The sequence below is a fragment of the Myripristis murdjan genome, chromosome 10, assembly GCF_902150065.1.
Source record: "Myripristis murdjan chromosome 10, fMyrMur1.1, whole genome shotgun sequence".
Taxonomy (NCBI): domain Eukaryota; kingdom Metazoa; phylum Chordata; class Actinopteri; order Holocentriformes; family Holocentridae; genus Myripristis; species Myripristis murdjan.
The window spans coordinates 7,275,742-7,287,303 of NC_043989.1; the positions used below are offsets into that span (position 1 = coordinate 7,275,742).

Genomic DNA, 11,562 nt, shown 5'->3' on the forward strand with positions numbered 1-11,562 from the left:
AATGCAAAGATGTATCATCCTGCCAAGATTAATCAAAATCACACGGACCAGGCTATCCCTCCTTTAAAATCAAACACAACATCCCAGACACCCCCGGCCTGATTTTCATGAAACGTGGAGGAAAGACGCATTTTACCAAAAAATACACCGAATAGCTCGATAGCTCGCTGTGATGAAATGTCAAAATTTCAGCCCGGGAAAAGGCCACAGCTGGATGCACCGCCCGCTCGACTGTCACCAACAGGACAGAAAGGACGCCGTGTTCCCCCGTTCAGCAGGAAAGCACTTGGCCCACTTTCACCCACCTCCACCTGCAGTTCTAACACTCTGTCACGTTCGATTTTCCTGAAGAGGACTGCAAGGTTAGCAGGTTCAGCCGCTCCTGCTGAGACACCAGAGAGCAAGGCACTGCCAGGGTTAGCGGTTCAATTCCCTGTGCGGATCGGCGGGTAAGGCGATGCACGAACCCTGGTGCCAATGCTGTCAATTTTGTATTTTGCCCGGGATTATACTTTCTTTAGGAGCATGAGCACATATAACGACAGATGTTTTCAGGACGTGAGCAGCTGGATCAGACTACAGGAGCTGAATGACAACCACACTTAGAGGGACTGCAGCTCTTCAGCGGTAGCTAACACTGCCAACATGTTTTATGCAAGCTTTGTTAGAGAAAAATGCAGTGAAATTCTACGTCTCACTTGTTTTTCTGTTTGCTTTCCTCCTTAGATTGCAGTTTAAATAGCTTTAACGTTAAAAAAAAAAGATGACACTGTATGACAATGTCAAAAGCATATTCTGTATCCAGCTAGCTACTTATTCCTAGACTTAATTTATAATATTTAATGAAAAAAAACCTTCTGCACTTCCTCTGTCCCACAGGCAGTGGCGGAGTTGCAAAGGTTAGGGACCGGGCCTGACCTTTGACCCCGCTTTGTGTCTTACGCGTGATGACGTCATGGTTAAGGGGCTCAGTGGCTGTAACACTGCAGGTCACTATGCCTGATCCGAACCTCTTGTGTGATCCGTACTGCACATGTGCAACTCTCAGCTGCAAGACGTTGGAGCAGATCAAACTCTCAGCAAAACAGCAAAAACCTAGCTACGATGTTAGCTGAGCTGGGACTCGTCAGGGCGTCGGCCTTCTGGCAGTGGGCGTGAAGCTCCCAGCCAATGACAGTGCACCTGCAACATCGGCAGCACCACATCCAATAAGAAGCTATGAAATCATTGATGCCAATCATGGAAAAAGGAAATAAAGCCAGTTGAAGTGGCAAGCGGATGAAACTCGCTTCACAACAAGAGTGAATCTGCTGGAGAGTACCTAAGGAGAGGATGCAGATGCTGGTGGGCCAATTAGCCTACTAGTTTTTTTTTTCCTTAGGACAGTGATGTTTCACAATTTCGTGCGTTTCATTCCATCGCCATCCTAGGAAAAAAAAAGTCATAAAATAGCCAGGGAGGAGCTGATAAATCCTACTCATGCTGCATTTAGTAAGCTAATTAACTTAATAAATGAATGAAAAAGAAAAGTAACTTCAGCAAACAAGGCTGTCTTTAATCAACAAAGGTAATGATAGATAACAAGCTGTTTTTTTTTTTTTTTTTTTTTTTTTTTTAACAACCATAAACCAAAGCCTTTTAGGACTGAATGGCTTTATTTATTTATGTATTTATTTATTTATTCTTTTTAGCTGTGGCTCATTGGGTAGGTCAGTAACTGGAGCAATGTGCTGACAGGGTTACAGGTTCAATTTGTGGGTCAACGGGCAGAGCAAGGCAGTAATGCAGCCAAGGTTGGGGGTTCACTTCCCACTGGCGGCTCCTGCAGCTGAAGGTACAGTCGTGCTGCTCAGAGGTCGCCTGTTTGGGGTGAAAGCAGCGGTGGGAGTTTGGGTGTGATGCAGGCTTTGTTTTGCACAAGATCCGCTGCTACCTGCAGGACCCCCGGCCAGATGGGCGCACTGGTTCCGCTAAATGACAATTCAAACCTGAGGCGAGGCTCTTTCTGGCATCACAGAGCTGCAGGAATTCACAAATTGCAGCCAAACGGAGCCCCTTAAAGCGCATCACATTTCCCTGAAACCACTCAAAAACCTATTTCTGTGACTTCCTGATAATAATAAAATATATATATATATCAAAAGAGGAAGGGGAAATATAACTCAAACATAAATCTCTAGTATAATCTCCCCTCTCCGTGTAAATGGCGAGAAGAGCGACAAATTTTTAGGGAGGGGTTCAGCGCTTTGATGTCTAGAATAACCTCAGGAGAAGCCGGCCGGCAAAAATAATTATAGCGGCAGAAATTAGGCCACACCAGTGGACGTGTTAACACATATTTTTAAAGATGGCATTCAGTCTGATTTATGGCACACATGTCAGGAAAAAATCCAGAGAATATTTTCTTTTTTTATTATTATTATTTTACCTCTGTTTGCATTTGTGCGTCTTTCTCCTCCTCGCATCCCTCCATCTGCGCGGATGACGATGAACAGGGAAGCATTTTCAGAAGAAAAAAAAAAAAGTCAGTGAATTTGTCTCCCCTTTTTCTTTCCTTCTCTCTTTCTCTCTGACGACACCAGGCAGTTTACATGAGAATAAAGCTACAAAGAGGCTATTCTATCCGCACATGTCTGGATGGGATCCCATTATTTTCTCTCTCTCTCTCTCTCTCTCTCTCTCTCTCTCTCTCTCTCTCTCTCTCTCTCTCTCTCTCTCTGCACATGGGATGGAGAGGCGGACAGGATCCTCCTCCCCCTTTCACTGACAGCATCATCTGGCTCTCCTGACCCCCCATCCCTCCCCCTCCTCTTCCTCTTTCCTCGGTGCTGCTGCAGGCAGAGTCGGACTAAGCCATTTGCGCATGTGTGTGTGTGTGTGTGTGCGTGTGTGTGTGTGAGGGATACATGAATTTAGAAAAGTAGGCTATTCGGACATATTTCAATTGTGGATGTTTTTTTTTTTTTTTTTTTTTTTTGGCCATGTCTTTTGTTTTTAGAGAGTAATTGTGCTGATGATCATCACAGCAGCACGTGAATCAGTCATGACGTGAATCCGTCTCACACTCCTCAGGGTCCCTCAGCAGCTCAAGAGGTCAGAGTGCGCAGGCGCGTCACAGCCGCCTGTGTCACTTTTTTTTTTTTTTTTTTTTTTACCTGTCTAAGAGAAGAATCATATTCTTCTATTATTCTATAATAAAAATTTCCATTGTTTTGTTTATTATTTTTCATGGCTTTAAAGGGACATTGATGTTGACCATAATGTTGCTTTTTGAGATACCAATGTCTTGCATGTTTATATCCAGATAAGGATATAACAACATTCATCATTCAGCCCTGCTTCTGAGCTTTGCAAAATATTTTCTTTTTTCATTTAAAAGGAAATAAAACATAAAAAAGCAAGCAGAGACAGAGAAAATGAATTATTGTCCAACTATGAACAGCTCAGTGCAAAAGAAATGATCAGAACAGATATTTACATTGCTTCAAAAAGGAGTGTGGAGAGGTGCAAATTTCTCTATTAGATATTGATTAATAATTATTCAGCTTCCTGTTCGCAAGAAAATCCAGACAGAGGGTAGCGTTTCTGCAGATACACAGACCAACACACACTTCTAGTGGCCCAGAAGTGACGACTGAGGGGGATTATTTTTCTATTTAGTTGCCAGAGAGGAGGGGCCAACTTTCAATGTTGTGTTTGCAAACTGCAACTAAATCTTCTTTTCTGACTTTAAAAGCTCAAGTCATGCAAAATAATACATTCAAGTAACGTTGCAAAGACCAACAGTAATATTACATCATTTGACATTTGTAATGTGCAAATGCCAGGGAACAAAAACAGTAGAAACAATAAGGCAGTGACGAAGCTCAGCCCTCCACCACTAGATGGCAGCACCTCCGTGAGCCGAGCTTTTTCCTTAGACCCTACAGCCACTCTGCTGTAGTCTGTATGATCTATATAGGTTATCCCAAAGTTATAACAGGCCTGCACATGAATTGTCTCTATCTGAGTGCATCATAAAGCTCATTTAACATAGAAACACTAATGATAACAATAGTTAAATGTCTCCTCATAACATACAAAAAGAAGAGTTTGCAAAGTGCTTGAGAGAGGACAATAAAAGAGGAAGAGTAAAATGTATGAAAAGTTTTTGAAAAATTATTATTTTTTTATTTTAATGTGTGGGTATGTGAGTGTGTGTTTGAGAATGTAGACAGTTTTCTTTTATGAGAGATGGCAAATTTTGTTGTATGTGAACATGCAATGACAATAAAGGCATTCAAATTCAAATATAAATAAAGGAAAGACGGGAGTCTAATTTTAAAAGGGGAAAATAAGCTGTTACAAAAATACAATCCATGTTAACATATCAACTGCATTTCGGTGTTTTTTTGGAAACACATTATGTATTTTATATTGCTTTTATGTCCATGATTTTGCACTGTTTTTGATGTTTATTGTCTAAGTTGTTTTGTGACCCGATGTGTTTCTGATGTCTGCTGCAAACTTCCTTCAGGAGAGCAATAAAAGTGGAGTTAAAAAGGTGTCATAAGTAAATAAATAAATGTGAACAATGACAGCTACAATGCAGAAACACTACAATCAAACAAAGTGATAGAAACTTTAATCCACTGATTGTAGTTGAAACTGATGTATAATTTCCTGTATAATGATACTGACATCGTTAACATCCAGAAGGTCAAGCAGGGCAACATGCATCATATCCAGCTGGTTGACCCTCGAAGAGTTTCCTGTAAATTCAATAAGGAAGGTTTTTAAACTGTATGCACCAAAGTTAAGCTGCTTTTTGGCAATAAAAAGCATACTGGAAAATCAGCTGTGCTATTGCGACATCTGCAGGCGTTGATACAAACTGCAAGACATTTTAAATGATTTTCTGTCTACTTAAATTATATATTTTATACATTATAAGTGATAAAAATGGTATGAATATTTTAATTTCTTCTGTTTTATGGTTTGTTTCTGTCGGTCTCTCTTTCTATTTTATTGATCAATTTATTTTATTGTTATTTTATTTTTATATTTACACAGTACAACACCTGCCCGAGTGACTGGTTTTAATTCTGTAATACTGACATAAAACCTCTGGGACCAAAGGCATTACAGAATGAATATCATCATCATCATCATCATCATCATCATCATCTTCTTCTTCTTCTTCTTCTTAGCGCACCAACTTATTATAACATTGCGCCACCAAATGGACGAGATGTGGAACTGACTGACAGGTTTATAAAAAAAAAAAAAAAAAAAAAAAATCTTTCAGCCACACCAGTTAATAGCTATGTGCTGCTATATTTCATAACTGCCTTCATAGGACACCTTCTATTGAAAAGTTATTGTTTTTTGCTTTCCTTAGCAATGCATATGATGAAATCAGCCCTTATATTGCAATAACACTTCTGTCCCAAGCCTGTCTCTGCTGGCCTCTGGACTAGTGCAGTGTATACATACTCATTTACAGCACCAGGCCAGTTTATTGAGAATGTAACTGAGCCATGTCTGTCTGCTGTCTAACAGGTTGTGATGCTTCCTTCCCTCTGACTGCAGCCCTGATTTCTTAAAGCACTAGCCTTTCAGTATTAATCTGTTTCATTATGGCTTCACTGTTTTTACCACACGCCTTGAATACGAGGGTTCATTCAAAACTTGGCCTGAACTCTGCAGCATCTGAACTGTGTATTTTATCAGTTGTGTGTGTGTATGCGCTGTGCTGGTGTGCCCACCTCCAGGCCTCACTACCATCCACTTCAACATGCGCAGGCACGCAGAGCAAACACACACACACACACACACACACACACACACACACACACACACACACACACACACACACACACACACACACACACACATCAAAGTGTAAGTTACAGGACACAATGCATCCTCTTGCTTTACATCAGCTTTCACAGTATAATAATCAGTTTCAGATGCCTTTCATTGGAGCTCTTTAATTTTTTTCTCAATTGGGAGAAAGGCTGAATTAATGCTTAAATGTAGGTCTAAGCAGTTTGATCATTTGCACTATGAAAATATCGCCAATGCCTTTTTTTAATTGCATAGGCCTACACAGAGAACAGCTGCTATCACTACGAGCGCGAAAATGAAGTGTTTAATCATGAATGCATTGGATTCAAGAATGGCGGCCGCCTATGAACATATGCGGAAAATAAACACTGCATACATGCATTCACAGTTTAGACTCCCCTCCCAGATATCTCAAATGATGCTTTTAAGGGAGCTAAGGGAGTGTAATTCGCACTCTGAGGTTCAGGAGGGACCATTATTAGTTAATTGGCAATCACGTGGTTTATGTGCTCTGCCGGCTGCCGTAGACTCGACGCGTCGCTCTGTACACGGCCTGTGATTGGTCCGTTTCAATAGTCGCGGGCTACTTGAACTGAGAAAAGGCAACATCTCTGCATGTTTGTAAAGGGACGCAGGATAGCTAGTTACATCCTTTACAGGTTGGTCGTTAGCCCGGCAGCTTAATTAAAGTATGGCGGGTTAAAGGTGTATTGTAGAGATTACATTCCCGTGTTTGTTTCGCTGCATCTGTTTCTGTTGTTTTTTTGCGCTGCAGTTCCATCTTAAGCTTCATTTTGTGTGTAAGTTGAATTTAACCTTCCGTAGCGAGGCGGTGGCTAATGCTAACCTCATCATCTGGTGTAATTATCGTCACTTGATCTGTAATTTTTTTTTTTAAGTTTACAGCCACACAATCGGCACTGTTGTCTGGTTAAACAAGCGGAAGGAAATTCGGACTTTTTTTTTGGGTTTGTGTTTGTTTTTTTTGAAAGCAAACATGTCAGGCGCTAACGGAGGACAGACAAGCGCGGTTGATGAGGTTCACAACCAAGAAAACATGCCGGGGAGGCAGAGAGGGGCCCTCAAAGCCCGGGTTCCTGCATCGGAAAACCAAGAAAACCTTCCTCCGAAAGCCTCGACCCGCACCGTGCTGGGAGCCCTGCAGAACAACCAGAGGAGCAAAGCGCAGAACCAGCGCGGCACCAAGCAGGTCGGTCCCGTTAGCCATGCTAAAGCGGCTAATGTTAGCAAAGCACAGCCACTGGCTTAGCTTGGAGAAACTCAAATATTACCGTAGCCGACCTATTGTTAGCTGATGATGCCGGCTAAAAAAAATTTCTTTGGGAGATTTTGGAGGCAACATGTTATTTCTGCTGCACGTTTTAGCAAAATTAACTTGCAGGTTTTAATGGAGCCAGTGCACAGCGAAGCTTGACGTGCAGCGGTGATTTCAAATGTGCAAATGCCAGCTTAATTAAATGTTTTTAATAGGTTAACCCGCAATTTTTTTTTAATGCCACTTTTTCCGTGCCGTTTGAAACACATCCGTGTCCCATGACCTTCTTTTGTTGACCGTGCCGCCTAAAATGTGAAGGATATGCTGGTTTAAAAACTAACCAAGTACTTATTTTTTTTTGTGTGTTTGCAGGAATCCACATCGCAATCCTTGTCGTGTAAAAATGAGGAGAATGGCAAGAGCTGTTATGACAAGGTTTTCTCCAAGCAGCCCTCTTTCCAGATCCATGTGGATGAGCCTGATGGAGCCTGTGCTAAGAAGCAGGTGGCTCCCAAAGTCAAGCCGGTAACAGAGGAAGACTCTCCCCTGACAATTGACCATGCTGTGGCGCGGCTCAGGCAACCCCTTGCCACCATTGATGTGCCATCAGCCATGGATGTTAGTTTTGGTACGTAGTATGTTTGTGTACCTGGCGAATTTCTGTGATTCATAAATCTCCTACGCATCAGTCTTGAATGATTGCATTTAATTTCTGAAATCCTCCAGTCACCTACAGCTGGTTACATACCAGAATGGCAAGTACAGCACAGTTTGGCTGGTAATTTCCTTCCTTTCTTGCAAGTGAGGGTTTTGTCCACCCAACCCATGCCATGCAGGTTTTTGCCTCACCAAATATTTAAATGTTTCTTTAACAGGCTCTCCCATGGACATGTCTGTGGTCGAGGGGGAGGAGAAACCTGTCAATGCAAATGAGGTCCCAGACTATGCTGCTGAAATTCACACCTACTTAAGGGAAATGGAGGTGAGAAGTGACAGATGTAATGAAGCTCTAACCTTTTGACCAACATGTTCTGCTGTCCAGACTACAGATCATTTGACACTTCTACAGAACTTGTGAATAAATAAAAGCTATAGTACAAAATTTACAAAGCACTCCTTAAGTGAATTTGTCATTTCCTTTTTACCAAGTATTAATGTCATAGTGCATTTTATCTTCACAAACTTGGAAAATTTTTATCTTTCAGTAGAATTTTATAGGATCATAAGGGCTCATTTGTTACCTAAACTTATGTGTTTATTTGTTTCATCACAGATGAAAAGCAGGCCTAAAGCAGGCTACATGAAGAAACAGCCTGATATCACCAACAGCATGAGGGCCATCCTGGTAGACTGGCTGGTTGAGGTGGGAGAAGAGTACAAACTCCAGAATGAGACGCTCTATCTGGCCGTCAACTACATCGATCGCTTCCTGTCCTCAATGTCCGTCCTGAGGGGGAAGCTCCAGCTGGTTGGCACTGCTGCAATGTTGTTGGCTTCGTACGTAATCACATCAAGTCACTGGTTTAAAAAGTTTGTCTAGATCAGTTGGTTTTAGGCACCATAAGTTGACTAAACTTGTACCAAAGTAAGTCTTCATGATCAGGACCCTACTCTTTAGGCCAAGTCACTCACTTTAATCTCCAATGCAGGAAATTTGAAGAGATCTACCCCCCAGAGGTGGCAGAGTTTGTTTACATCACGGATGACACCTACACCAAGAAGCAAGTGCTGAGGATGGAACATCTGGTGCTCAAAGTGCTCTCCTTTGATCTGGCAACCCCAACAATTAACCAGTTCCTCACACAGTACTTCCTCAACCAGCCAGTTAACAAACAGGTGGAGAGCCTGGCGATGGTGAGCTCATGCCTCTGATTTTCATAAAGCACTGATTGTTGCATATACAATCAAGGCACATCACTGATTATATCAGCATAACCTGGAAGGTGGAATTGAACCCCAAATACGGCATTTAAAATAGTATCATCTTAAATGTTGCAATGGAATGCATAAATTCAGCTCTAAAAGCATTAACATTTTTTTCTCCCAGTTCCTTGGCGAGCTCAGTCTGATTGATTCAGATCCCTTCCTGAAGTATCTGCCATCACAGACAGCTGCTGCAGCCTTCATCGTGGCCAATCACACAGTCACCGGCGGCTCATGGGTAGGTTTTAAAGGCTTTTGGTTCTCAGCAATCTGCAGTTGACTAGTTCTAAAGCAAAAGTGCTAAGAAGTCAAATAGTTAAATGCGTTGTGTCCTCCTGAAGAGACTGGTTCTACTGGTGCTTGAAAACGTGGGAAACCTCTTTCCTTACCCCAGCATGAAGTTGAGTTAAGTTTGCATACATCTTGCAAGCTGACACAAATTGTTTCCTGTCCTTAGCCAAAGTCCATGTCAGAGATGACCGGCTACTCCCTGGATGACCTGATGCCATGCATAGAGGATTTGCACAACACTTACCTCAATGCTGCTCAGCATGCCCAGCAGGCTGTCAGGGAAAAGTACAAGAGCTCAAAGTAAGTGAGCGGCTCTAAAACCTGTCAGGGAATCCGTATCACATGGGTGTGTGGGATCATCTACAGCTGAATGTTTGTACTTAGAACTGATCATCGGAAATGACTTTACTGCTGACTGCCATGCAGAAATCTGTCTAGCTTGGTTGGTAGTTGAGTTTTTTTAATTAGTTTTGTAAATTTGTTACTAATTTTGCGCACATTGGTTCAAATTTCCTAAAGAATTTTTTTTTGTCTTTCAGGTACCATGAAGTCTCCCACATCGACCCTCCAGCTAAACTGTTGCTGAACTAATTTTTTGCCCCTTCCCATGTGCACAGGCAGACTTGTGCCAGACTTTTTTATATATTTTTTTCATCCCCATTTGTCTTTAAACATCGTCTCACTAGAGTTCCAATAAGGTGTATCAGCCATTCTTCTTGGAGTGGACCTGGACAACTAGAGGTTTTAATGCTATTTTTATATATGCAGTCCTGAAGGACTGATCTTAATATCTGACGCTCCAGTGAGTTTCATAACCTAGTAAATCAAGCAGTTTTGATGTTTGTCTTTTAATCACAAGACAAACATTAAGTTCTCTGTAATGCCACATTCTGTAAGAGTGGATCTTTTCTCTGCAGTCATAACTTTTTTTAAATAAACTGTAAATATATTCAGACCCAGATAACTTTTTTTTTTTTTTTTTTTTCCAAAAGAGCTGAGTGGTTGATCTCTTGAGCACAGTTATATATTTTGCCTAGGTTTACCCTCTAAATCACCTGACCTCATGGGATACAGGACAAAGCAGCTGCATTTGTCTATGAATCACCTGCATCATTAAATGGGTGTCTTGGAAGTTCATCACTTATCAATCAAGGCATCTTCTGCTCTGTAAGATAGCTCTTGTAAATAAATTTCATTTGGTAAGACTTTGCTTTGTGTCCTCTTTTCACCATTGTACTGGCCTCATGGGGGCAGCAGAGGTATAATTTTGGGGCTCCAGTTTATTCCTGTAGAATGAACCAGGACCCAGTCTTTCATAATTGCAGGTGGAAGTAATTTGACTGGATTGGACTGGTAACATGCTGCAAACTGTATACACCATTGAGAATGGTCTATTAGAAGCCTTAAAATCTGCAGTTTCTACATTTTAGTATGTAAAATGGGTAGCAGTCAGAAATTTAATTCCGTTTCTGGGGTAGCAGCCTGCATAATGCTTGTCAACGCTGGTTTGGTAAATTATACTGATAAAGCCTTTAATGATTTATTGATCTGTTTTTGTAGATGTGCCCCTTATTACTTGATTGGGTTGGGTCTTAAAATCGCAAGCTGTAGCTACTAACCTCTTAAAGTCTTTGTGTTTGAAGGCAGACACTGACATTCATTCCATGGTCAAGCATGTGAATTTCTCATCATTGTTGCATTGATTTTATCAATGGCAGGAGCATGATCATAAAACTAAACGCTGCTCAGAAAAATATCAGTGGCAGAGTAATTATCAAAATGGTCAGGCAGTAGTGTGACCTATTAAAGCTGCTCAGGCCACTTCATACTGAATTCTGTTTGAGTGGAAGGTCATTGAGGGAAAAACATGTTGCATGGCAGAAACCATCTTTCATGTGATGGCTTTTTAAAATCATTTACACAAAATGAACACATCAGTCAGTTGAGACCAAATGAGTAATTGAGTAGCACTGATGTTTTCTGCTCCCCATTCATCTGTGATTTGATGTCTGATAGTGAAGTGGAGACAGGTAGCCAATGGCGTTTGAGGGTCTCTCTCACTCTCTCTCTCGCTCTCTCCATCATGATAAATTAGGAGGCTGGTGCTATACAAAGAGTCTAACAGGAGAGAGGCACGGAGCCCAGCAGCAGAAAGACTTCCACATTCGCACCTTTTCCTCTTAACTGCAAGAATGCGCTGCTTGATGACCATGCATTTTATCTCTACAGCTCCACTTCATCAC

The 11,562-nt window shown here is 41.5% G+C and overlaps 2 protein-coding genes across 3 annotated transcripts in view; one reads left to right on the forward strand and one right to left on the reverse strand.

Moving 5' to 3' along the window:
* The window catches only part of shtn3 (shootin 3), a 35,746-nt gene extending 33,045 nt beyond the window's left edge, over nt 1–2,701 (reverse strand). The window contains exon 1 of the mRNA XM_030062753.1: nt 2,429–2,701. Coding sequence (XP_029918613.1) covers nt 2,429–2,503 — 75 coding nt within the window. The 5' untranslated portion in view covers nt 2,504–2,701. The remainder of the gene's footprint in view (nt 1–2,428) is intronic.
* A 3,735-nt stretch (nt 2,702–6,436) lies between these two features.
* On the forward strand, nt 6,437–10,527 carry ccna2 (cyclin A2). Of its 2 annotated transcripts, XM_030062762.1 has the most exons (9): nt 6,437–6,629; nt 6,822–7,039; nt 7,478–7,733; nt 7,981–8,087; nt 8,379–8,602; nt 8,755–8,959; nt 9,153–9,266; nt 9,486–9,619; nt 9,859–10,002. In XM_030062762.1, the coding sequence occupies exons 2-9, from the start codon at nt 6,827–6,829 to the stop codon at nt 9,908–9,910; spliced, it is 1,305 nt and encodes a 434-aa protein (XP_029918622.1). In that variant the 5' UTR covers nt 6,437–6,629; nt 6,822–6,826; the 3' UTR covers nt 9,911–10,002. The 2 variants fall into 2 exon arrangements, with proteins under 2 accessions (XP_029918622.1, XP_029918623.1); XM_030062763.1 differs by having other exon boundaries at nt 6,438–7,039; nt 9,859–10,527.
* Nucleotides 10,528–11,562: the final 1,035 nt, after the last annotated feature.

Bases quoted from the DNA above. Each gene is read 5' to 3' on its own strand.
- ccna2 (XM_030062762.1), top strand. From the start codon at position 6,827: ATGTCAGGCGCTAACGGAGGACAGACAAGCGCGGTTGATGAGGTTCAC. The intron at 8,960-9,152 runs GTGAGCTCATGC...TTTTTCTCCCAG, and splicing joins AGGTGGAGAGCCTGGCGATG to TTCCTTGGCGAGCTCAGTCT. The intron at 9,267-9,485 runs GTAGGTTTTAAA...TCCTGTCCTTAG, and splicing joins CAGTCACCGGCGGCTCATGG to CCAAAGTCCATGTCAGAGAT.